At 38.1% G+C, this 27,020-nt stretch overlaps 1 protein-coding gene across 5 annotated transcripts in view; it reads left to right on the top strand.

Moving 5' to 3' along the window:
- The window catches only part of LOC131664658 (proton-coupled folate transporter), a 690,091-nt gene that overhangs the window by 114,302 nt on the left and 548,769 nt on the right, over positions 1-27,020 (top strand). For 3 of the 5 annotated variants that reach the window (XR_009301961.1, XM_058935972.1, XM_058935957.1), the window contains exons 2-3: positions 5,873-6,110; positions 26,524-26,875. Coding sequence is in view for 4 of the 5 variants with exons in the window: in XM_058935972.1 (XP_058791955.1) it covers positions 5,904-6,110; positions 26,524-26,875 (559 nt within the window). In the remaining variant the exon portion in view is untranslated. The remainder of the gene's footprint in view (positions 1-5,872; positions 6,111-26,523; positions 26,876-27,020) is intronic. The other 2 variants (XM_058935965.1, XM_058935980.1) reach the window with 2 other exon arrangements.

The raw sequence follows: 27,020 nt of genomic DNA, 5'->3' as shown, positions 1-27,020 counted from the left end.
TAATCTGCACATGATTATTTTATCTCTACACGCTAGCGACATTATTATTTCTGAAAACGAAAATCCGTAAATTAACTACAACGCGAGCTTATAGGAGCTAAAAAATCCATGTAACCTGATACCTTACGGACTAATTTCTTTCTAAGCTATAAGCCGGCAAGAAATCGCCTTGCTTACGCCTATAGAAAGAAATTATAATGTATCAAAATTTACTTACCGTAATTTTTAAATAGGCAGTTTAGTAAAATTCTTAAAACAAAGAAAAAACTAAAACGAGAAAAGAACGTATTCGTCTAGCGTCAAAGCGACTCAATGACGCACCCCGGTCACCCGACACCGCTATTAAGAAAGGTCACTGGCAACCACTAACAAAGAATTCAAAATACCGAAAACTCGCAATTCTTTTACGCGCACTCTTTGCCCTTAGTTCACAAAGAAAATCAATTAATCGTTATTTCTAAAATTTATTACTAAACCGTTTCTCTCCTTTGTCTCTCAATTGCCAAACTCACAAGGGATGCCATGTTACAAAATTCTCTCGCTGTCACCAATTCTTTTGCGGGGTAAGTGAAGCACTTTCGCTCACGGCAATTGAAGGAGAAAAGAGAGGGAAGGCCATAAAATAAATTACACAAAGATAGATCAAATGAAACTTACAACCTATTATTACTAACAGTTATTCACACTAAACAGACGTGCGCATAATATAATCTAAAATTATTGACCAACTAACGAAGAAATAGAACGAAAGAACAACTTAGGATAATCACAAATAAATTTTTCACGGTCTATCCTAACGAATAACTAATCGCACACTTATCCTATTACAAATTTACTTAAATTTTACGCAAAACCCTGTACCGGATGAATTGCACGGCACGTGAGCACCTTGACAATTCGCCGGTCGCAACTAACACTAATACAAATTAAAACTAAGCGTGAACCTCCAGATAGCCGGCACGTGAATGCCTGACTATCTTACTCAATGCGCACCGGTCGTCGCATCATCACAGAGAGAGAAAGAGAGAGAGAGAGTGTAGAGAGAAAGAAAGAAGGCTTGACCTTTTATCCAATGCTCCTCGCAACGTCGTGGATTTCAAGCGATATGCTGTTGCAGGAAATACTGCTGGTCAGAATGTTGCTAGCGATGCTGGCTGTTGTCGCTGACGATGTATCTGCAGGCGACGTTGGTCGTTGTCGCAGGTCCAGTATCTGCAGGCGATGTTGGCTCTCCTTGTAGGTGGGGCTGGCTGTAGTCGCAGACAAAGCTGTTGCCGGTAGAGTTGGCCTTCCTTCCAGCTATCCCAAAACTGCACTCTCTGCTCAAAACTGGACTAACTGACGCACGCACTTTTTCTTGCGCTGACCGTCTCGCGGCCGCTCAGCAGTGCTCGCTCCCATCCCTTCTTGACTTATTAGTTAGGTGGCACGCGACACGCCACTTATCGGTCACGCGTCGCGCGCCTGCCTAACCCTGCATAGGCCTAATGCTCTCTCTCTCTCTCTCTCTCCCTCTCCCTCTCCCTCTCCCTTCCCCCCCCCTCTCTCCCTCTCCCTCTCCCTCTCCCTCTCCCTCTCCCTCTCTCTCTCTCTCTCTCTCCACGCTCCTCAACTTTTTCTCGCGCTCAGCTCCGCTGGCCTGTTCTTAGCGCTAAAACAAGAAGGCCGAGTGTTAGGATCATACTTTAATGCGCCCAACGTTGGACACCAAGCCTTGCCGAGTGGAGAAGGCGGAAGAAACACAGACGAGAAGCCAGCGCACGGCCTGCTCTCGTCACAGAAACATGCCTTCCTTCTAATCTATAATTTTTCTGAATACCCTCATATCACGAAATAATAGGAAATGAAAATGTTGACTCTCTCACCAAGAAAACTACTAAAAATAAAATTTAAACAAATCAATGTAATTCCTTTATTCTGATTGATATCATGATATTAAAGAAGTCATTATGAACAAAACAAAAGAGATTATCAAAAATCTGAGGTAATTTAAAGGGATAAATTATTTTAAATGGTATTACAATTATAACAGCGTGGTTACGGTAAGGCAAGAAATGTACGATGATTCACGCGATTAGCGCAAGGGCGCCAGGCACTGAGGGGAAGTGAGGGAGCAGTGCCTCTCCTTTAGATATGGCTAGCTCTAATATTGAAGAGCGGGAGCAGGTTCCTGTGAATTTACCTAGAGAAAATGGGATAAGGAACTGGGGATTGCATACAATTAAATGTCTATAATAAAAATTAAAGTAAATGATAAATATGAGATTTATTATAGATTGAACAAACAAATACTCGTTAATTAAACTAGGCAATTAATCGTGATGGTATTTGAACGAATAATAACTCGATAATGAGCTTCGACTTACTCGTTTAATTCGACGGCTAATTAAATTAAATATTTCAAAATTGTAATTTTAGAACTTTGGCTCTCTTCGGCTTGACCGTACGATAGTCAAGCCAGGCATAGAGGAAAACAAAAGATTCTAATAACGCGAGGTCACTTACAATCGCTAATGATATAATTGATTCGCCGATAGTCAAATTTCCATTTAGAGTAAGATTTGAGTCAAACACATGAATGATTGAAGCAATTTAATAAGCTTGAAATGACTGTTACCTTAATTGCTTACAAAGCTCTGATAATTCACTTACTGATACATGCTCGCTGATTAACACGGAACAAGACCTTTGACGGTAGGTGATTATTTAGGCAAAATAACGGCAAACAATGCATTGTGATCACTTATGATTGAATGAGGCACACTTTAGCCAATCAAAGACTGAATTTGCAATGCAATTTCGAATGCCGGAGAAAGCGTTATCTCGGCGCAGTATGATGAGCGCGGGTTTAGAACGTCCGGCGTTGACCGCAGCCTAGAACTCTCTCCCGAATTCCTTTTCTTCTCCGTCTTTGCTAGCATTGCCCCTCATCTCGTTGTACTTAGCTTCCGAGAGTGGGCTGGGTAATTGTTTGTGTGTACTTGGTAAGTGTGTTGTAAGTGTGGTGTGACGTCATATGGCCTTGACTCAGGGAAACATGAAATAAATACAAAATATGAAAATATCGTGTGACCTGTACTTTGTCAAATACGTCGCGAGAGCCAATATTACTCATTGCGCATGAGAGAGTCAGCAGCGGTCAATTAGCCTACCGCTGCCTGATCTTGTCCCATGTTACACAATGAAAAAATAATTATCTGAATCTCTGGTCAAAATTAAAGTAGATGATAGCCCTCTATGTAAATGCGGACAAGAATTGGAAAATTTAAACCACGCTCTGTAGCAATGCGAAATATATAAGACTCACCGTTCTATCTTAATTCAAAAACTACTCAGACTCAACCTTTAACTTCCCCCAAACATCGAATGTCTCGGAAGTTATGATCGCCTCCTGTACCTCGCAGTCGGTCTTAGGTATCCGTCGCTGAGGTCGTGTGCGAGCAGGCGAAGATACCTTTGCCACCGCCTCTGCCTTCGCCGCCGATACCTATTTTTGGCAACAAGAGCGGAGTATGGTTGTTAATAAGAAATAGAAGAGCAGGATCCATTCTACGTTTAGCAGTGCCTACACGTATGTGAGACAAGGCTGTAGGTCGATGCGCAAGTTTCCGTCTCGCTACTCTATGCTTCCATGAGGCAGTCGATAGATCACAGGTTATAGAGGCAACTAGAGGAATTATTTTCCCTTTAGAGGAGGTGAGTGACTCTGGTGGTACACGCCGAGTCCTCAATTCAGCGTGGTAGAACGTCCTTCTAGTAGGACGGAAAATCGGAATCGCAAGCTTTTACTGGTGATAGGGCAGAAGGTGTCAGTTGTCCGATGCAATCTGCTAGCAACGGCATTCGGCAGATGATTTTGAGCTCGAGTAACTCGAAGGATGAGACGGCGTCACCTCGGGAGATGCTTCGCCTGGCTCTACAGCCGCACGTTCATGCTCCTCTTCCATTTAAGCCGCTCCCGCTGCAGAGGCATGACCCCACCTATCTGTTCATCCATAAGGGTAGACTCGCTTGCTTTTTACCGGCTAATTATGTAAAGGAGGATAGAAGAGAAAGGGTTGAAGCCCGACAGAACTCAGGCAGAAGAAAATGTATTATGCGTTTCAATCTATCTACGTGCAACTTCAAGAGGCCATCTTCCGGACAGACTCCGTCGTTGCCTCGGGTGGCAGTCGTTGTGGACACAACGTGTATTACGGCATCCTCGGGGACTCTTATGGCGTAGGCCTCGAGAGTATGGACGAGTGTTGCTTCCGAGGAGACGGTGGTGGAGGACTGGAAGGTGACCGTAAGGACGACGTTGATTGCGCAATTAAACCGTTTGATTAGGGTAAATGGTTGCGGTGACGAAGTAATTAAATTTTTGATAATTAATTAATTTCATGATGTCTCCCGTTTAAAAATTCGAAAGAGCTTCCAAACTTACTCCCATCCATTTTTGTAGATAGATTTTCACAAAGATATAAGATTTTTAAATTTAATACATTTTACTTACGGAGGATTTTGTGACCAGCATTGTAGTTCTGGTATTTCTACGGCATCTCTCCCAAGTTATATCAATAGCTTATTTGCTACGACGTGTTTAATATATGATAACTTTTGCCCTCAAGGCTTTCAAATTAGATATTGCTTTCATTTTTGGTCGAATGTCTGTATATGAACGATCGTACTACGTCTCGATTTTAATGGCATCTGGACGTAGTGATCTTAGTGTACTCATATTTTCCTCCTTCACCATTTCACCTACTGCTGATTACACAGGCCAACAAAATTTAAAAAAAGTCACAAACTTGGAACTAGACATAGTATACTTAATAGATTTTCATGCGCTAATTCCAACATGGGCTCAGAATTGCTCTTTCTTGGTTTTCGAGATATCTTAATTAAAAGTATCAAAAACACGCTTTTTTACTATATATGACCACCTGTAACATGACGAAAGATTTTTTTTGCACAATTCTGACCATAATTTCTAAAAGAGAAACTTTTGGGCCACAAACAGCACTATTCAAAATTAATTTTATAATTTTTTCAACGGAGATATGGTCCTTTGAAAAATATTGGATCTAAACATTCTACTATAGGCTTATAATAACACGAAACTCAATATTTACCGTGCTTTCGAAACTCGACGAGCAGTGCCAGACTAGGCATAGGCTTGATGTAATTTCGTCAAATGTTCTGATTTGAGGATTAATCAAGAAATGACATGTGAATTCCTACTGGCTTAGAAAATATTGAGTTTGAAGTTATGGGATTTCAGCAAACTGAACACTATGTTATATACGGACTCTTGTACTTCTGATTTTATTATACATGAGCATTTATAGATATTAGAAGTGAATATTGAGTATCGTGTTATTATAAGCCTATAATAGAATGTTCAGATCCAACATTTTTCAAAGGGCCATATCTCCATTGAAAAAATTATAAAATTAATTTTGAATAGTGCTTTTTGTAACCCAAGAGTTGCTATTTTAGGAATTGTGGTCAGAATTATGCAGAAAAAACCCTTCTTTATGCTACAGGTGGTCATATATAGTAGAAAACATGTTTTTGATAGTTTTAATTAAGATATCTCGAAAACCAAGGATGACAGAGCAATTCTGAGTCCAGATTCGGAATAAGCGTATGAAAATTTATTAAGTATACTATGTCTGGTTTCAGGTTTTTAAAATTGTTGGCCTGTGTTATCCTCTTCGTGATTGCTGCTGATATTGTTGCTTCTTTTTAACTACCGTAGCACATTCCTGGTACTCTGTCTTTTCATATCCAGTTTCACATCTATTTAAGATTCTGAATAATATGCTTTGAAAGCTAATTATCAACAAATATTTTACTACATAAAGATTAATCTTGCAATACCTTTCAGATAATTGAATAGCAGTAGACCAACTTTCAAAATGTACAAAAAAAAATTTATACATTTGATCAAGTTTATTTCTGTTGAACCTACGATGTGGTTATATATGATGGCCTATATGATTACGTCTATTGTTGAACAAGCATTTTTCATTCAGAAAGCTTGTAGCGCTGATCTTGGATATTCTGAATTGATTTGTTCAAACTTAAACCGAGATAAAAACAAGCAGATTAAGGAAAAAGTACAGGTATTGTATGATCATCTATGTATTGTGTAATAATATAATATATTTCTTAACGGATACGCTAAATCCTTTATGATGACGAGAAAGGTTGATGGCGCAAGCTGGATGTAAATACTACAATGAATTTGATCAAAAAGTCTGTTCGTATTAGTTAGAGACAGTATTTTTGATATTCGAAAACAATTGCCGAAAGTACGATTGGGGGATCAGAATGCGGAAATATTTCAAATACGCATCAGACCAATATTTGTCAATTACTAGATTATTCTCTGTGAGAGAAATCATACTAAAAGTACTAAACTAGAATATAATTAAAAGGAATATAAATACTTAAATTTTTTATTAATATTAATCGTAATTATTATCTAAATAATAATTTTTAAATTGGTATTACTAGTATTTCCTCACTTTTATAAATAATATCTTTTGCTCATACATCCATCTTACAATAAAAAGTACAATTGGCAAGTGAGCAGAATATGGGTGGCTATAACATTTTGAAATTAATTGTTTGGTACAAGCAAAGAGAAGAGCATTTAAGAAGCACCAATTTGAACATTGATTGTAGTCCGTTTTGCTACTTGTATAGACGGCCTTGATACATATTCTTATTATGTTTAAAATTGAAGCATTTTAATTACAATCGATAATACAATTCCAATGAACTAAATGGTTGCAAATTAAATCATTTTAAAATTGGTAAAGACGCATTTAGTTTTTTGGTATGCTATTTAACTTTGATTGAAAAGTCTATATTGGAGTAAGGAGACTTCATTTAATGTATCAGTATGATAAGTATTTATAGACCTAAGTATTTATAAATTGTCACCACGATATAAATTTTGTTGGATACACAATATTTGGTAGTTGTGTATATACAAAAAGAACAGCTGATAAGCTAAAGCTTCCTCTTATAATTTGGCTCTTATATATGTTATAACGGGGTTTTGACCCAGCGCGGGTCACTCGTTATATAAATTACGAGGGGAATAAACAGCTCGGTGTGGGCCTCGTAATAGGCTGCGCAAAGCCTAGCCCAGCGGCAACAGGAACGTTGTGGTGCAGCGTCTGTTACCTTGGCCCGCGGAGAGCGTCGTGTAGTCCTATGGGCGCTTTGGAATAATCACGAAATTTAGGTGCGAAAGCCGGACGGAACGGGATTGATTACGATAGGTAAAAGGAAGCGCAAAAGAAGAAAAAAGATATACAAATAGCATCGAGTTTACTACGGAAAGTAATACAAAATTAATACGCAGCGTAAGCGGGAGAGAGAGTGGCGAAAAGCTAGCGAGAGAGACATGTATTCGAGAAGGTACTTACAATAATATCTCGGCGTTAGCCCTGCAAGCGATGTCCTCAGCCTCGCACGTGGCTCGCGATGACGCGCAGTGTGCAGCTCGGGTGTAATCAAGAAGCGGGCGGCCTTAAAGACTCGCACGCGCGGTCGCAGGAACTAGCCCGCCAAAGACACTAGGGGCAATCTCAGCACCGGTATCTTACACCGAGTAGACACTCGCGTATTCGCAGGCAACCGAAGTGTCAGTCACAAAAGTTAGTCGCGAAAAGTTGGTCAGCAAAAGATCGCAAGCACGAGTATAGCCGCTCGTCACACGTCCACGTGCTTCGAAGTCGCCGGTACAAGAGCGAGTCCTTATCGCGCGCCTCTGCCCTACTCTCCTACTCGCGCGCGTCGCGCCAGCCTCCCGAATTCTCTCTCTCTAGCTCGCCCTCTATTAGCGCTCTCTCTGACTTACCTTTGGCTGCCATACATGTGGGATAAATATAAGACAATTATATACATAAGAATAATTATAATTATGTATGGGGAGAGAGAGACATAACGAGGGTCTGGCCGCTCGTTATAATGTAAGTTATTTCTATTACATGGTTGGTTTCCTTAATGCAAGTATATAATTTATATTGTGTGTGTGTGTGTGTGTATGTGTCTATATAGAAAGTACTGCTTTCAATGACTTTTCCACTGATAATAAGCCGGTTTCAACGACTATTGCCATTTAGAAGCCGTTTAGTCATCTATGCTGATTCATATGAGCAACCTATTCAGACAATTTATACAAAGAGCGTAAAACTATATTGGACGACTTATCTAGGAAGAAACTGGAATTTATAATTATAATAAAAATACCATAATGATTACGTAGAATCATTCGAATCAAATTCCATATTATGAGTCCAATGTACTTATCTTCAACTAGATGATACTTGTGAAAGAGATTGTAAGATAGAAACCATTGATGGATTATAATCTGTTTCAGATACCAATCAGATATAATACCAAATTGTTTTTGTAATCATCGGAAGCGGCCATACGGTAAAAAAATTGACGAATAATGTTTCAAAATCATCATTTGGAAAATCGGGAATGTTTGTTAGTTACATTACAGCTCAGATTCTTATCGAAAGTGAACTAAATAATATCTCATTGAAAGGCTAGAAGCTGCCATACATGATGAAATTGACGAATAATGTTTCAAAATATTAATTTGGGAAATCAGGACTATTTTTTAGTTAGATTAGATCTCAGATACCAATCAGATGTGTAACGTTATTTTTCTTTTTGAAGTCATCGCAACCCGACGAACACTGAAATTTGTAATGCGGTGCATTACAAGGTTTGCCTGCAAGTGTTCCATTACTTGCAACACCTCAGAAGTGCCATCCCCGTCCCTTGCCGCCCCGTAATCAACCGAATAAAATTATTCTACTCGCGCTCTAATATAAACTCTACTTTATTTCCATATTAACGCTCACTCCCGGAAAAACGATGTAACAAGGCAAACCGCGTAATCCGACGGATAAGTGAAAAATGGAGTGCACGACGAAAAAGAAGAGAGCGCACGACAAAAAAAAGAGAGCGCACGCACTCACACACTCCCGACTATGTGTTATCAGCTAGAGGAAAACACACGGGAAATTTGACTTAAAAATGCAACAAAAATGCATGCGAGGAAAACCTGTGAACACGTTACACATCCAGGCACTAGCACAGACACTCTGGGGAAGCTGTCACACCTGGGGTAACCAGATATCGCCGATCAAGCGGCCGACGGCAATCAACTATGTTAGGCTGCTGTGTTCCATTTACGACACCCTAAGCGCCACACTCACTGCTGCTGAATACTGGCGAACATCCGGATGTACACACACAACATACGACCGAGGGGGAGCGCTCCAGGAGACGCTCCAGAGACCGGCAGTAGAGCACGAGGTCTACACGCGGGAGTGAGGGCGGCTATTTTGAGGCACCGAGATAGACAAAGCGGAAGTGAGCGAGACAGGCTAAACAAGAGCAACCAAGTTAGACCATATGAAAGCAAGCGAACTAGAATTTAAATAAAATACTAATTCGAACGCAAACTCGATGATGAGGGCGATACGAAAGTGAAATCGATCTACGACTATTATATTATTTGGCAAAATACTTAGCAATGTGACTTAAAATATGTAATGTACATGAGAAAAATTGGAAAATACATCTACGCGACCGCTATAATTCTATTGGCATACTCATAAGCGACAAGTAGTCTGTTAAATTAAATCAACAGAATTAACTGCTGAAATTTGAACTTTTGACGAAATTCGCCGGTGACGTCATGGCCAATAAGCAAATTAGAATAAAATTTGATTTTCGTCCGCATAGAAAAATAAATAGGAGTAGGGGTAGATCTTTCTCATCAATCAATGCTGACCGAGATAAGATTTTATCTAAGACAGGGAAAATAGTGATGAGGTAGGTGAGAAAATGAGGGCGCTGTGACTTTTCTAATTTGCATATTGACCAATGATGGGGACATTCGGAGGGCGCTACCGATTCCGAATTAGCATATTGGATAATAAAATGTTTTATTCTCGGAAAGAGAAAAAATAGAAGATATTTGACCGTGAAGAGCTGTTTCTCGTCCATTTTGTCATTGATCGTGAGCTCCACTGCAAGCAGATCCGCTACCAGCCGAGAAAGTTGAGTGATTTAGGAAGCAATCGAGTGAGTCTCCAGTTTGAGAACGTAAGTAGGCAAAGTGCCACTCATTAGTGAGAGTTAGGTGTTGCTGCGCGTGCTTTGCCATACCATTAATTCCGTCGTGACGCGTGGATCCATTGACGCCGGAAATAGAGTGCTCCGACCGAATCGCGCTGATCAACCACCATTTTTCTGACTAACTTGAGCGTAGGCAGTGTAGAATTCTGATAGCTAGGCGAAGTGCCACTCGCCGTCGAGAATTAGGGATTGTGCGCATAATTTTGTCGCGTGTTTGATTCGCCGAGACGTGTGAATCCGTTGCCGCCGTGTATTAAATCGCCTTGAATCGCGCTGACCATCCGCCATTCTGATCGTTGATGTACCGTAGCTAGCGAAAAAAGTGAAGTGAAGTGTAATCGATCTCTTATTTATGCTTCCTTAACTTTTCCATCCCTGCATGCTGATATTATTTTCAGGCGTAGATGGACTGTAGCGAGAATTTTTCCTTACTAGTTCCGAACGTTTGGTAACATACCCTTGGCCAGAGACAAAGAGTTGCTTCCTGAGCTGTCGGGATTCCCAGGACGTGCAGAAAACGGAGAAAATTAACTATTGGTTGTTGAAGCGGCCTGAAAAAAAGTTATCGACGTGTGAAGCAACTACTTATCCACTCTGCGCAGTCGCACAGTGGATATCTAGTCCTACGCGCCGATTTCCGACCTTATCCCCGACGATCACCGTAATCAAGGAAAGGCGGTCTGGCGCCCTTATTACTACTCGAGAAAATGGTCCAATCAGGTCTTGTAGCGAAAGTATTTCGTGTGCGTGACCTAGACCTCCCGAAATTCCCCGCCACAAATCATTTACCGATATTGTTCAAAAACAATCGATTACCAGATAGAAATCAATGATGGGTTACGATCTGTTTCAGATACCGACAACATGTGACACCAAATTGTTTTCTCAGTCTTCAGAAGTGGTCATAAACTGGTTAAATTATCGAATAATGTTTTATAATCATTACTATCAGGAGATTGAACGAATTATTAGTTACAGTATATTTCTGATATCAGTCAGATATGTAACCCTATAATTCATTTCGACGTTGTCGGAGCGTCTATAAATCGATTATATTTACTTATATACTAATTCACGAAAATATGAACTTAATGCTATTATCAAAAACATAATTTACAAGCAAAAACTTTATAGACATTCGAAATTACATGGTACACAATACAAATCTCCACTCGATAAAGCACACGGAGGCATTACAATCATTATTAAAACAAATATGAATCATTATGAATACACATGCACTAGTGAAATATACATACAATCAACCAGTATAATTATGACAAGAAAAGCCCTATAACAGTGTCAGGTGTATATTATCCTCCAAACAAAACGATAACAAAAGAAAAAAAAATCTTTCATTCACTAGAAAATTGCTTTATAACAGGAGGCGATTATAATACGAGGCATCCATGGTGGGGATCAAGATCACAAATTACAACCCCTAGAGGTAAAGTACTATATTGTAACGGTCCAGTTTGATTTGCCTTATCTTTTGTCTTCCACAAAACAGCAATGTAAAACAGCAACTTGTTGTACGCAAGAAAACTGAAGAAAAGCGATACTTGAGCTAAGGCGCTCTTCTCATATACGCGTAAATGTGTTAAGGCAATTCGGTGAAAACAAGACCATATAAGGAGCGTGACGTCACGAGCATGAGAAAATGATTGAATTATGGTTTAAGTTGTAGAGACAATTATTCTTGATATTTATTTAATATACTTGACATTATATTAAGTGGCATTATAACAGACTTATGTTTTTACAATATTCAGATACACTGACTCGGCATGCTTGACTTCGGTGCCTTTTTACCGCTAAGTTGCAATTAGGCAACTCATCTCTTACAAAAACTACAAAGAATGCATCACACTGCTTTACTTTGCATTCCACGTAGTGCATTGTATTTTTGAGCCTAACATACATTTATTTCATAAATGATAAATTTTGTAATGATGGATCGAAGGGAAATAGTGATAGATGGAAAATCACTTAATTTTAATTATATTCAGCAACGTTTCGTCAGCACATTTGCTGACTTATTCAGGCTTTATTAAAAAACACAGCAAATTAATATCAATAGAGTTTTCACAAGTAATTTTAAAAGTATATAGTTATAAGTATATGAGTATACCTGATTTCTCTCGTAGTCAAATTATTATAGGCTAAAACGAATAAATCTTAGTACAGTCGGCGCAGAGTCGGTAGCAGAGGCGGCGTGATCTCTCAGGAGCGTGAATCTAACGCGATGACGGGAAAGATGAAGGAAGCAAGTCGGTATAATTACAAAAAGGCGATCTCTTTATTACGCCAATACAATAAAACACATGAGACTATCTCTAATATAATAATAATAATAATAATAGTGAGCGCACACGCTCAAACCATTAAGATGCAACAACAGGCGAAACTCAGGAGCGCATTCGCTCGACTATGTAAACGCGACGATTCAACAACGTTTAGGAGCATATTTGTTCAACTAAATTAGCGCGACAACTACAGATCGCAGTGTTACGCCGGGCGAGAGTTGGTGCGGGATAGAGTCCGCGAGAAAATAATTTGTGCGACCTACTCGGTAACTCCGCCCGCGGCTCGCTGGTGGAGAGCCATCGTCGTCGAAAACGTAGCCCTGCTGAAAGTGGAACTCGTACCATCACCGGCGATGATCGGCTGGCAGACGTCCTCGGCTCCTGGTTCGCCTAATGATGGTAGATGTAGAGAATGCTGGGAGCATCCGAGTGTCCTCAGCAGAAAGGCTGTTGCAGTCACGACGCTCTCAGGAAGCTCGATTACGATCCGCTTAGCAAAAACATAGATGATGCACATAGTGCACCATATGGCCAGCCACTCGGCTGGCCAGGTCACTTTGTGCAAAAATCTTTTTGTTAAAGCGGCGGATTATGATTGTCTTCCTCAACAGAGAATGGAGACTTCTCAAACAAACAATTCGTTGTTGTTGGGAGAGAATGACATAAACTTCTCTTTTCTGTACGAGCATATGCAAATGCAAATGCTGATGTACAAAATGCGTCACCGATTGCCCTCGACAAGCAGTAAATGCAAGTCGATCCGAAGTGAATGCAATGTATATTTGAAAGAAGACTTGCAGTCACAAGTGCAGATGATTGTACCTTCACGTGGTGGGGCTGATAACGCGGTCTCTGTAAAGCGACAGTAGGCAAAACACACAACGCTTGCCCCTAGGGCAATAGGCCGATTGGCCAAACAAAGCAATACCAACACGGACCATGAAAACACGCCGTGAGATGCGGCTTGCAAACGCCCAAAAATTTAACGCGGAGTCTACCACACCCCAAGAGCTCAACTCGAGCCCAGACAAGCCAAAATCCGGGAGTCACTTTAGGGGAAATCTCTCGGGATTATGGTACCGCGCGCCGTTTTTAGAGGACGGGAGACCGCTCTGAAAGCTAGTTGCAAAGGACCAATGGTCCCGGCAATCCGAATTTATTTCGGGTAGATAAGAAATTACTCTTTTCCGACTGGCAATCGGTAGGTGCCACTACTGTAGGTAAAGAGTGGCGGCCGTGGTCATAGCAGCCACCCAAAATTCTTTGCCTCGAGCTCCTGGAGTAAGGCCCGACACCATTGTGCGAGAGAACATAGTCCATTGGGCTAAGTAACTCTCGATGATTAGAACGCACTACGGATGCCAAAACCCTCAGGAGAATTATTTCCACAGAAGGGCAGCTTCCTTCCTGCTAAAGAATTGTTTAAGCCCTGATAGCTAAAGCAGTTTTACAATTGTAAGCGAAATTAGTGAAGTCAGCTCCCTTTGAAAGCGAAAAGCCGTGCACTAAACGCCCATCAAATCCAGTGTTGCTATACATGAACACAGGTTAAGACGAAAGAAAAGGCAGAAACCCGATAAGCTCACTCAAGCGCTACTTTAGTTGCAATTCGTCGAAACACTTAAGCCCTGACTAAGACCAGGTTTGATTAATTTCAAACCTAGCGTGAAAACAAACACGCCGGTACATTCGTAAGTAGTATTAAGTTATATGTTACAATTCGAATTAGTTTTAAGTAGTTAATAGTAATATAAGCAATAGTAGTAATAGTTACCAATTAAAATTAGGAAACAAATTTAGAAATTGAGAAATAAGTAGGAACAAACAATCTAATTAAAAATTAAAAATCAAAAATCAAAATCAAATATCAAATCAAAAATCAAATAAAATGAAATCAATGAATATAAATCAACTAACAATAAGTTAGTAAAAGCTACGAAAATAGCTAGCTAAATCAATGTAATTAATAGAGCCATGGAAAACCATAGAGAAACACGAAAAGGTAACTAAGCTCGTAGTCAACTCGCATAATCTTACTCACTCACTGCTCGCACGTTCGCACGCTACTCGCTTATTTTGAACGCATACGTTAACACGCTAAAACTAATAGTCGAACGTCCCACTCCAGAAATGCTACAAGCAATTCCAAGGAGATCAACTATAACTAGATATTGCGTTGTACCTCGAAAGCGAAATGGTCAAACATTCTAGGTATAGAAAGGCGAGGAAACGTAAGCAGGAGGCGACAGTTAAGAAATCAGAGCATTGCTCTAACACTCCGGTCTCAACCCAGTTTCCTTCAAAACTAACCAATTTAGACGAAATCAAAGACGATTGCCCACCAGTTAAGAGGTTTCATTCGAACGTACAACCAAACCCCTAACCTATCTAACCCCCACCCTTATAAATCACCCTTTCCGAACCACATGCGGGCTAACCTTATATAAATAGCGAAAAATAAATGTATTTCTTGAATAACATTCATGTTGCATAAAAATATGTCCCAAGTATTACAAATTTTATGTAATAATTATTATTTTCTTTTCATTATAAATACAAAAAAGATAATAATAATTAATAACGGCTTATAAATATAAGATTTGAGACTAAAAAAAATTATAAATAATTATTAACTATTTTGTTTTTTCAAAATTAATAATAACAGTTATAGTATCAGTTTTTTTTAATATTATTTGCATTATATTACATATAGCTGTGTATAAAAGAGTAATAATAATAGTTATTATTTTTTAAACGTAAATTTAATTCGTAATAAAGAAAAATAACAAGTAATAACAGGTAAAAATTATTAATTTCAAAAGTGGAAGTTTAATATAGTTATTATTTCTTTTTTAATCATTTACAATTTGTCAATGAGAAAAGAAATTATAACAAATAATTGATTATAGTAATAATTATAAATAGTTATTATAGTCTCAATTCCTATACTTATAAACTGTTTACTTTTTTCAATTGTCACTTGTGGTTTAGTTTACTTTTTGTTGGTACTTTACTTTGCTGTACATTTTATCTTATTTACAATTTTATCTTATCAATGGCTCGAAGAAGATAAGTTATATCAAATCTACGCCCCTTACGATAATAAGACATTCGATACATATTTCATTATTCATAGGAGTTGAAGAAAAGTCAAGTATTTAAAAAGTTAAAGTGTTTTTATAGTGCTGAATTTATAAATAACCTTATTTCTATATTTACATACAAATTTCCCGAACACGAAAATATAGTACATAACGAGAAGAAAAGTTTTTGTCTACTACGTAAGTATTTATGTCACTTATCATATATAATTTTATTCAAATATGTTGATTTGTAAACATGTGAAATATAACTGTTATATTATATAGTAAATATAAAACGTATGATCGAATTCTATCTATAGACTAGGTTTTCTTTTGTCTTTTGTAAAATTATTCAACTGCAAAAAAGAGTATTTATATCTTGATTTTGTTTTAGATTAAAACATTGAAGATCAATCTTTTGAACGTAGTCAATTTATTATTAGCATATTTTCAAAGTTTACAAAGACCAGATAGCGAGATTAATTTCAAAGAAATTAAATTGTCAGAAAAGTTGAAAGAAATATTAATAGATGCCGTGTATGAGTTTAATGGTACGAGTATTGATATGATTGTTGAAGAGACGTTCGATTTTCATGAAGATTATAAAGATACTGATGCTAAAATAATCGAAGATGAAGTTCAACATCACTTTCCTAATCCTGATTTTGTACCAACAAATCAGTGCACAAATGATGATGAAGAAATCACATTTGATTATAAACAAAGAGCCATAGACTTGTGGAGGAGCAGAAAAAACAAAAACTTAAAACTGGATACTGTATAACATAGATTCAAAAAAGTTTCATCTATAAGTCAACTTAAACGTTGGGCGAAAACAATTAATAAAAATGGAACTTACCGAGAAAAAATTGCGCAAATTTGCCGATACACGTTTGATAATTTAAAAGCCGCTATTGCAGCTGGTACGATAGTGCATGATCGAGATATCCGGAAATGGGCATTGCAAGCTCAAAAAATTGTTGGCCATGAAGATATAAGATTTAAGGCTTCTCAAAATTGGTTACTAAAATTTAAAAAAGCTCATAGAATAGTATCTAGAAAAATAAATAAATTTATCACCAAAAAAACATTAGAAAGTAAAGAAGAACTACAAACTAATGCTGATACATTTGTAGCTGATGTTAAATCATGTATACCAGAAATCGGCATTGCAAACTTTTATAATTCAGATCACAGTGGTTTCCAATTAGAAATGCACTCGGGAAGAACATTAGCAGTTGAAGGAGAAAAGCAGGTGAAATGTCTGGTACAGTCGGTTTCATCGACAACGCACAGTTATACAATTCAGCCAACTATATCAGCAACCGGGAAACTTTTATCACCACTTTTTATAGTATTAAAAGAAAAAAGTGGTCAATTCGGTCCCATAGTGGAATCTTCATTATTTAGACAAGAAAATGTTCATGTGGAAGCATCTAAATCTGGAAAATAACGACGAGTTAGTATATTTTTGTTTATTATAATGCAATGACATAAAAAAATTTTGACATTTGTTTATTTTAGATCATTTTAAAATTTGGTTGAAAGAAGTTTTTTACCCAAATGTTGGACCTCAATCTGTACTTTTACTCCACTCTTGGAGTGGACATTGCGATAAAGCTGTAAGGAAAACGATGCCGACAAACAAAATTGTTAATATAAAAAAAATTCCCACAGGAACGACAGGGAACATCCATCAACTCGATGTTTATGGATTTCGTATCTGGAAAAACTTCGTTCGACGTTTATCAGATCAAGTAATTTTGATGAGCTATGAAATGAATCTACATTTAAGAAATAACATCATAAAAATACAGTCTCTTGTCCATAACCAGCTTTCTTCACCAAGATTTACAAATATTTTTTAAATACGCTTAGTATAAAAGCGGCTACATTGCTGAAAAACCAGCTAAAACTGATAACCCTGTTGATTTTAGTTTTGGAGATTCTTGCAATATACATTGCGAAGTAGAAGCATGTAAAAATGTTGCTATAATACGGTGTGGTTGGTGTAAAAGATCATTATGTTTCAAACACTTTTTCGATGATTATCATTTCTGTAAGGAATTCGTTCAATGATACATTTTAATTTTCAATTAAATAAAAAAATAAAAAGATGAAAATTATTACGAAAAATTAATATACGAGTATATGTAGGATCGCGTACGGTTTCTCTTACGTAAATATATTTATGTATCTACATACGAATATAAATATATATGTATAGATCTATAAATGATAATTAGACCTCGTGTTATTGTCGTGTTTATTTTTAAGAGATATTTCTCGCCATTTTGGTACAGATATATTTTATTAAAAAAAATGGGATACCTCACGTACGGTGTAGAAATCAATTATTTGAAGAAAAAGCAACTGATAAACTCAATTCTCCCAAAGTTAGGTCTATTAGCCTACATTTGATTGGGTATGGGTGGTTTATGAGGGTTTGGTGGGTTAGAGGCAGGTTGGTTAGTTGAGGTAGCTCGCTCAGGCGTAGGATTAAATTATTTCAGGAAGTAACAAACTACTTAACTCGTGTTTCCCAGGGTTAGGAGGTTTAGCCTGCTTGTGTTTCAGTAAGGGTGGTTTATAAGAGTGGGGGGTTAGATAGGTTAGGGGTAGCTGGATAAGAGGTATGTTATACAGCTGAGATAACTCGCTTATGGTGTAAAATTCAATTATTTCAAGAAATAGCAAACGACTAAAGTTGCTTTTCACAGGATTAGGTGGGTTAGCCTGCATGTGGTTCGGTAAGGGTGGTTTATGGGGATTTGGTGGGTTAGAGGCAGGTTGGTTATTTCAGGTAGCTCGCTTAGCTCGCTCATGCATAGGATTAAATTATTTCAAGAAATAACAAGCGACTAAACTTATTTATCCCAATGTTAGGTGGATTAACCTGCTGATAGTTTGATGAGGGGTGGTTTCTGGGGGATGAAACAATCCTTAAATAAATTTTTTTTTAAATCCGGAAACACGTCAATTTAATTTTGGTTTTTTCTCATTATCAGTGCGATTTTTAAATCACTCGAGCTGATTTACTATATTACATGTCGTAAAACAGTACAAAAAATAGTGTATTTACGTCCTTATGTTATGTCCTTAAAAGCACCTTTTCATAAGAAATTTTTTAACGTTGTGTTTACTTAAAAATATTCATTTGATGCTGAGAAATATTAAAAAAACTGATTTTAGGGATTGATTTTCAGGGTAGATTTCACCCCTTAAAAGCCCCTATGGGCCGATAAAAGAAACACGTGTCTAATTTTTTTTCAAGTACTATAACATATCCCAAAATCATTCAAATCAGTGAGGTCGGGTTGGGGTGGTTTCCTTGTAAGTAACCCGGGATCTTCCACCTGAACAAAATAAGCTCTTCAAGAGCCTGCGCGAGGGCCTTCCCCGTAGCTGACACGAGAGGCTTAAACTCCACGTATTTCGTAAATAGATCTTGAAATACGACTAAATATGTAAACCTATTTTTGCTTCTTGGCAGCTCAATCACATCCGCTGCTACCACTAGCCATGGTCGCTCGACTACGCGTTTGCTCAGCAATGCCATCGGTAACTGCTGCTCAATCTTGTACTTCTGGCATTCTTTACACGATCGTATAAATTCAATAATATTGTGATACATACCATGCCACGAGTACTCCTTCTCAACCATATCGTACGTTTTGTCCCTGCCGAAATGTCCCGCTAATGGTTCGCAGTGTGCGTCTCGCATCACCCGAGCTCTATATTTTAGCGGTTCTACTAAGCTCCAATGTTGTTCGCGGTTCGTAACTGGATCGAGTAGCCTATCTGACGAAAATTTATCGAGCATTCCGTCTTCCACTCGCCAATTTCTAAATATATCCGGTCTCGCAAGTACATCTTTAATGCACTGTAAAATCAGGATCCGTGATAAATGCGAATGACGCTACTTTCTCACCGTCTTCATAGGCGCGCGATAACACGTCCGGAGTGTGATGCAGGCGACCTTTCTTATAAATGATCTCAAAATCATACTGTTGGAGCTCGAGAATCCATCGCGTGAGTGAAAAATAACATACTTGCATTAATTTTTCTTGGGTTTAACGTTTACAGGCTCTTGGATTAACCCAACCCCCCTGGGGTTTAACATTTACAGGTTGATGTGCTGTTTGATTAACTTGTGTCGGGTTTAGCGTTTACAACTTACACATTTTTACATTAAATAGATCTATGTTAAAGTTATAGAGTTTAATAGTAATTGCTCTGTCTAAAATCGTTAATTTTTCAGTTTTGGGAATAATTTAGCGTTCTGTTCCGGATCAGGCGATCCGAAAAACAGTGAAATATTTTACTTCCGTTCACTAAAGTAATTTTTTCAATTTTTATACTAGTTTTACGAAAACACTAAGGTATTTAACTTCATCCAATATCTTAGAGGATAAAATATACTTTTTAAATCGAGAAGTGTTTTGGAAGTTTAAAGTGTTAGTTTTAGAGGGCCTTATTCGTTTTTAGAAAAAGTATTTTCGCTTCGTGACATAAGCTCAAATATAGTAGAAATACGCATTTTTGCACAAATAGATTAGGGTATCTCGGAAACCTAGGGTATAGGAGCAATTCTGACGCCAGATTCGGATTCAGTGCACTAAAAACCTTTGAACAAGTGAGGTTTGGTTTATGGATGTAATAATTATTGCCCTGTGATTATTATTGAAGCAGAATTACTGACAATCAATTCATCTTATAAAATATTTTTGTATATATGTATGGAGAATGGCTAACTACACTTCTAATGAAATAGTTGACATTCTAATAATGCTAGGTGAATGCAACAGGAATTACAGACTGTACCTACGCCAAAAAACATCTCAATTGGCGTCATCCTTCCTCTTAAGAAGTGATAAATATTCAAAGAACATCACAGAATAATCCACTGCATTGCCAAAAACGAAGAAATAGATTCAAAAATAATAACGATCAAAGGCTACTTACAATTATAACGTCAGTGCATTGAAATACAAATGTTAGTACGCGTCGGATTGAAAGACAAATAGAAAGTTCCAGAATTACAGCTCATAGATTATTAAGATCTATACGATACCATCCTTAACACATTAATCTAGTACAGGAATTAATCTCAGAAGATTATATACTTAAGGTACAATTTTATAGGTGGGCTCTTAACGTATTGGATGAAAATCCCGATTTTTTTTGGAATCTTTGTTTCAGCGATGAAGCTACATTCAGTAATAGTGTGAGTCTGACTAGGCATAACAACGATAATTGGTCATCAATAAATGCACATAGGTATAGTAAGATGTTCAGTTAATATTGTTAAAACTTACATTCATGGTTTGGCATGTGCAATGGTGAAGTGATTGGGCTTCACTTTTTTTGAACGGACTATTAAAGATCCAATGTATTTAGCATTCCTCTAGAATGATTTACCAGAATACATTGAAAATATTACACTCGTATTTAGATTGATTTTATGGCTTCAACAAGATGGTGCTCCTACTCACTTTGCTAGTATTGTACGAGTGTTCTTAAATCAGCGATTTTCAGATCGGTGGATAAGGTAGGGTGGATCAATCACGTGGCCTCCTAGGTAACCTAACTTGAGTCTTTTTATGGGGACAGGGGAAAAGTGTTGTTTTTAATGAACCTTCAACAACACTACTGGATATAATGGATAAAATTAGAAGAATTTGTGATGCGATAACTTCTGAAATACTTACAAATATGCAGCAAAACTTTACAGTTGTGTTTGGAGAATAACAGTAGACACTTTGAACATTTAATTCATAATTAAATGTATGCACTTCTACACCTTACCTTGACTGGACGAATCACCACAAAATGTTATCTTGCCTCGTTAAATTGCTATACGATCTTACCTTGACTGGTTGAATCTCTACACCACTTTACCTAGAATGGTTGGATCTCTACAAGATCTTGTCTTGACTGACTGGATTACTACACGATCTTACTTCGATCTTTAGACGAGCTTGCTTACTTAAGTGAATTATAAATTGATGCACTCGCGTACACACATTGCGTCAGCGCTTAACCTTCCCAAGAGGCTGTAAGATCTTGTAATTGGTGGGAAAACTTAAGCACTGAACTAAAGCAGTCAGAGTCAGGAATTTTAAGCTATGTGAGTAACTTATTACTGAGATAAGCAGCCAGTTGTGAGTCAGGCTCCTTGACTGCTTAGATGAGAATGAACCAAGAAACAGCCCAACACACGCTTGAACGATGTAGAGGAAAATAACTTATATCACAACATAAAAACAAAGTTAACCCTGGATTAAGATCAAGGTCAAGTTTGAGGTCATCCCGGGTTGACCATCTTTCAACCATATAACTTTTATTTTAACTATTTTTGGAATATTTTGCAAAGTTTTGATTTATCCTACTGTCCGGGTTAACGTGGAACACCCTTTACATTTATGTATATATGTGTGTTTATGTTATATGTACACATACACATACATATATATACATATATATGTGTATATAGATGTGTGTGTGTGTGAGTGTTTATGTATAAAATCAAAGCGGTATCAAAAATATTAAGCTAGAACGTTATACAGGGTAACTAATAAATTTAATGATAAACTGCCCAACGTATCTTCTACCTTGTATAAAACGAGAAATAAATCAGACAGACTTTTGAGAAAGACAGTCTATAGCACCTAAAAATATTAGGAAAACATTCTACGAGTGAATTTTCAACATCAAGGTAGATCACCTATTTTGTTCTATCTAAATATCATGGGAAAGTATCGGGCAAAATCTTAATGAGTGAATCTAAGACTAATAAGTAACCAGATTATTGACCATTTTGAATTATTAGAGCTCTATAACAATTATTCACGATTACTGATGACAGTCAGACATACGAAATGGTTAGCGTAGAATTATTTGGCGGAATATTTTAATCATATGACGAATGCTAGCAATGTCCCTGTACGGCGCAAGAAAAGCACCCAGCGTGACTCACCCCGACGTATAATGAGTTAAATAATAGCAAGCGGAAGACAAGAAACTCTAATCTCACCCATAGCATCAAATTAAAAAGGACGATGTGATGGAACCGACACACTGGTTGTTATCACCGACAAAATATCATATACAGAGAAAACACCAATCTCACATATGTAGCTCTGTATTATAGCCCGCAAAAGGTAAAACCTGAATTTCTTTCAGTTACAAGCAAGCAATGGTCCACAAGTTGATGTACCACTAGAAATTACATAGATATTACATGAATAAAAAAATAGATGATATAGTTGGGAAGATGCACTAGGTCCTGAATAAACTACAAACTGAGTGTAAGTTCTCGAAAGGTGACCTTGAGGCAGTTACTATAGTGAAAATTAGTCCACAGTCGCGAACTAAAAAAATGGTGGAAGTAATAAAGTGCATCAATATATTAGGAAACTATATAGAAAACTAGTGCAACTAGAGAGTGTTTTAGACATCACTCATCAAGGATGAAGTCAAAGGATCAACTCCCTAAAACTTGGTAAAATGTACGATATGAGAGGAATCGTTCCCGACTATCTAGCCTCTCTTTGAGTTCTATTCTATCGGATGTCCCTCTAGTGATCAGTTACCGTACTATGTCATTACATATTTTATATAACACTGTAAGAACTTCATTATAAAAAATATTTTTCTCTCGTGAAAATTCGTTAATAAAATAACGATCTATGTTATATATCTTGGTTATAATATGATTTTAATTCATTTGAAGTTGAGGTTATATTTAAAATATACAGGATGACCCATTTTAAAGGAACCACCCCGAAATTTTCTACGGTTGGCATTTAAAAAAAAAAATGTTCAGATAAAAGTTGTTTGGGACAATGAGGGACACCTTTTCCAGAAATCGGAATTGACCTAGAGATTTATTTTCAAGGTCATTTGAAGGTCAAAGTCATTTGAAGGTCAAAGTCATTTTTTAAACAGGAACCTACAATTTTGCTCCCAATTTCGGAAAGAGCAAGAAATTTTTCGTTCGGATAAGGTATTATGTGTGGAGTGCGGTTAACCCCCCCTCCCGCGTAAGGTGTTGTAGGGGTCAAATTCATTATTTTCTTCATCTATGCATAGGTATGATCGGGCAAGCGTAAGATTAACTTTAATAACCCAAAAACTCAAATAACCAAATAAACCAACCCCATTCACCCCAATAACCAAATAACCGTGTGATTTTTTTTAATAAGAACCCCCATTTTTTATCATGGATTCGGAAAGAGCGGGAATTCTACGTTCATGTAAGGTATTATGTGTGGGGTACGGAAAACCTCTGCTTATATCCCACCGGGGCAAGGGTGAGGTTAATAATAATAATAATAATAATAATAATAATAATAATAATAATAATCGATACAGGCCGGAGGGGGTCTCTCAGATTTGCAATTCGGCTTCAGGAGGGGTCGGTCGACGATTGGAGCGATCCAAAAGGTGGTCGATTCTTTCCTGGAACTAGACAGACACTCCCACGCTGCGCGACTTATAGTGTTGCTGGCGACGCTCGACATTAGGAATGCTTTCAATTCGGCCAGGTGAAAGGATATCTTGGTGGCGCTGAAAAGCAACTTCGGGATCCAGCCATACCTGCTTCGGGTTGTGGAGGATTACCTAACAAATAGACGGATAACGTACGAGACGATCGAAGGACAAGTAACGAGACAGGTCACCGCTGGGGTAGCACAGGGGTCGATACTGGGACCTGACTTCGGGAATGGCTTATGCGATAGCTTGCTTCGGCTTGGGATGTCGCTCGGAGTGACCCTCGTCGCTTACGCTGATGACGTGGCGGCGGTGGTTAAGGAGAAATCCCCCGATCTGGCGCAGCTGGCGTTGAACCAGACCATGAGACGAGTCGGACGATGGATGACAGACCACGGACTACAACTCGCAACGGAAAAAACGGAACTGATGTTTCTCACGAGAAGACGCATACAGACGATACTGCACATTAGGGTGGGGACATGCGAGATGGAGACCAAGAGGGAAGTCAAGTACCTTGGGGTAACCCTCGATATACGAAGATGACCTTCTGGCCTCATATACAGAAAACAACCCGGAAAGCGGCAGAGAGGATAGCATCCTTGAGTCGCTTGATGGCAAATACGACGGGACCGAGATCGGGAAAACGACGACTGTTAATGGCGACAGCTCACTCGATCCTTCTATACGGCGCGGAGATATGGGCAGACTCCCTGAAAACAAAAAAATACTGTAAGACGATGATGATGGTACAGAGACAGGGCGCACTGCGTATCGCTTGCTCCTACCGAACAGTCTCTGCGCAGGCTGTTTTGGTGGTGGCTGGCGTAATACCCGTGGATCTTCTGGCCTTTGAATGCAAAAGGATCTACGGGAGCAGCGCGGACATAGGACGAAAGAGTGCGGCAATCGTTGAGCGTGACAGGACAATTGACATTTGGCAAGGCCGATGGACAGAGGAACGAGGTGGTAACTGGACGAGACGATTGATACGGGACTTGAGGCTCTGGCTCGGAAGGAAATTTGGTGATGTAAATTTCTACGTCACCCAGCTCCTGACGGGGTACGGGTACTTCCGACGGTACCTTTACAATATGAACAGACTACGAACACCCGACTGTAAGTACTGTGGACACGAACGAGACGACGCGGAATACACGTTTTTCGCGTGTGACCGCTGGACAAGACTCAGACAGGAACTGGAAGAAACGGTCGGCCGCATCACCCCCGATAACATCGTGGCTCTGATGCTGCGTGAACCCGAATGGTGGCGCTTAGTCTCTACCTATACGGAATCTATACTGAGATGTAAGAACGCGGATGGCTGTCTGACAGATGACTGAGCAGACGAAGTGATGCGACGTAACGAGTTACGGAGGAACGACACGAACGGACGAACACAGACAGAACCTCTAGTCAGAAGTAATATCAACATAGTCCCTGGCTGGGGGGAAGGACACCAAGGAGATGGCGGTTTAGTGGGTAGGCCTATTTTTTTTTCGGGGAGTTCCACATAACCCCTCAGTCAGGAAGGCTAAGGGTAATCCGCAAAAAGGATTCCGCAACTCCTTGTAAAAAAAAAAAAAAATACCCCAATACCCAAGATAAATAAAAGTTCGATTATCAAGGTCGTTTTTCATTTAATCATTGTGTCTTCGTGTCACATTTAGTAACGTGAACCAATCTATCCAATATGCAAAGAGAGTGTAAACTTCCTAATTTTTGACATTCTGTTGTCTCTCGGGGCGTATTTGTGGTTGACGTCTCTCTCTACGTCAAATCATTCAGATTCTTAGGTGGTTTAGGTGCCGAAGCCACCCCGGGTAATTTTGACGGTCAAAGCTGATATCGTGCTGCAGCAAGATATTACCGTCTAGTTATTGGGTTGGGGGGTAAGATATTACCAGCAAGTTATTTGGTTATTACAATTATTCTTACCCTTACCCGATCATCCTTGTGCGTAGATGAAGAAAATAATCAATTTGACCCCTACATGACCTTACGCGAGGGGTGGGGAGGTTGCTACACCCTACACATAATACCTTATCTGAACGTAGAATTTCTCACTCTTTCCGAATCCGGGATCAAAATTTTTAGGTTCCTTTTCAAAAAATGACTCTGACCTTCAAATGACTTTGACCTTCAAATGACCTTGAAAATAAATCTCTAGGTCAAATCCGATTTACTAGGGAAGATGTCCTTCATTGTCCCAAACAACTTTTGTCTGAACAATTTTTTGTAGAACGCCAACCGTAGAAAATTTCGGTGTGGTTCCTTTAAAATAGGACATCCTGAATATTTAGTATTCATTTTTGCTGATTTTTATCAGGTTTTTATAACAGAATAATTAAATTATAGTCATTCAATAGTCTGATTTGATATTCTGTCTATTTTTCTTATTCATTTTTTATTAAAATAAATGATATTTTATTCATATTGAAAAATTTTAATTAATCAGCTTCAAACTTTTTCAGGTTATTGTTTCAGAATTTCATCAATGGAATAATATTGCTGGTCATACTATTCCGATTATTTTAGCTATGTTTATTGGTAATTGGAGTGACCGTTATGGGAGAAAATTACCATTAATTATCGGACTAATTGGAAAATTTATATATTCTTTTATGATTATAATCAACTCAGTTATACCACATTGGAGTTTAAATATGATTACATATACTGCTACTCTTCCGATGGGCTTACTTGGAGGCGATATTTCAATTTTTGCATCTTGTTTCGCATATATTTCTGATGTTTCAACGACAAGAAATAGAACATTCAGAATAACGATTTTGGATGTCGTTTATCTTAGTGCCATGCCCACTGGTGAGGACTTGATTATTATATTATATTTTAATTGCAATTTAAATACCGTTTTACAACAATAAAATAACATATTCACTGATAACGATTTACTATTTTTAATTCATTAGCGTTATCAGAAAAAACACACTAAATTTTAGAGTCATTT

Source organism: Phymastichus coffea, unplaced genomic scaffold (genome assembly GCF_024137745.1).
Source record: "Phymastichus coffea isolate CEN01 unplaced genomic scaffold, Cenicafe_Pcof_1.1 PCOF00003, whole genome shotgun sequence".
In the NCBI taxonomy this organism is placed as follows: domain Eukaryota; kingdom Metazoa; phylum Arthropoda; class Insecta; order Hymenoptera; family Eulophidae; genus Phymastichus; species Phymastichus coffea.
This window is presented reverse-complemented; position numbering and strand designations above follow the sequence as displayed.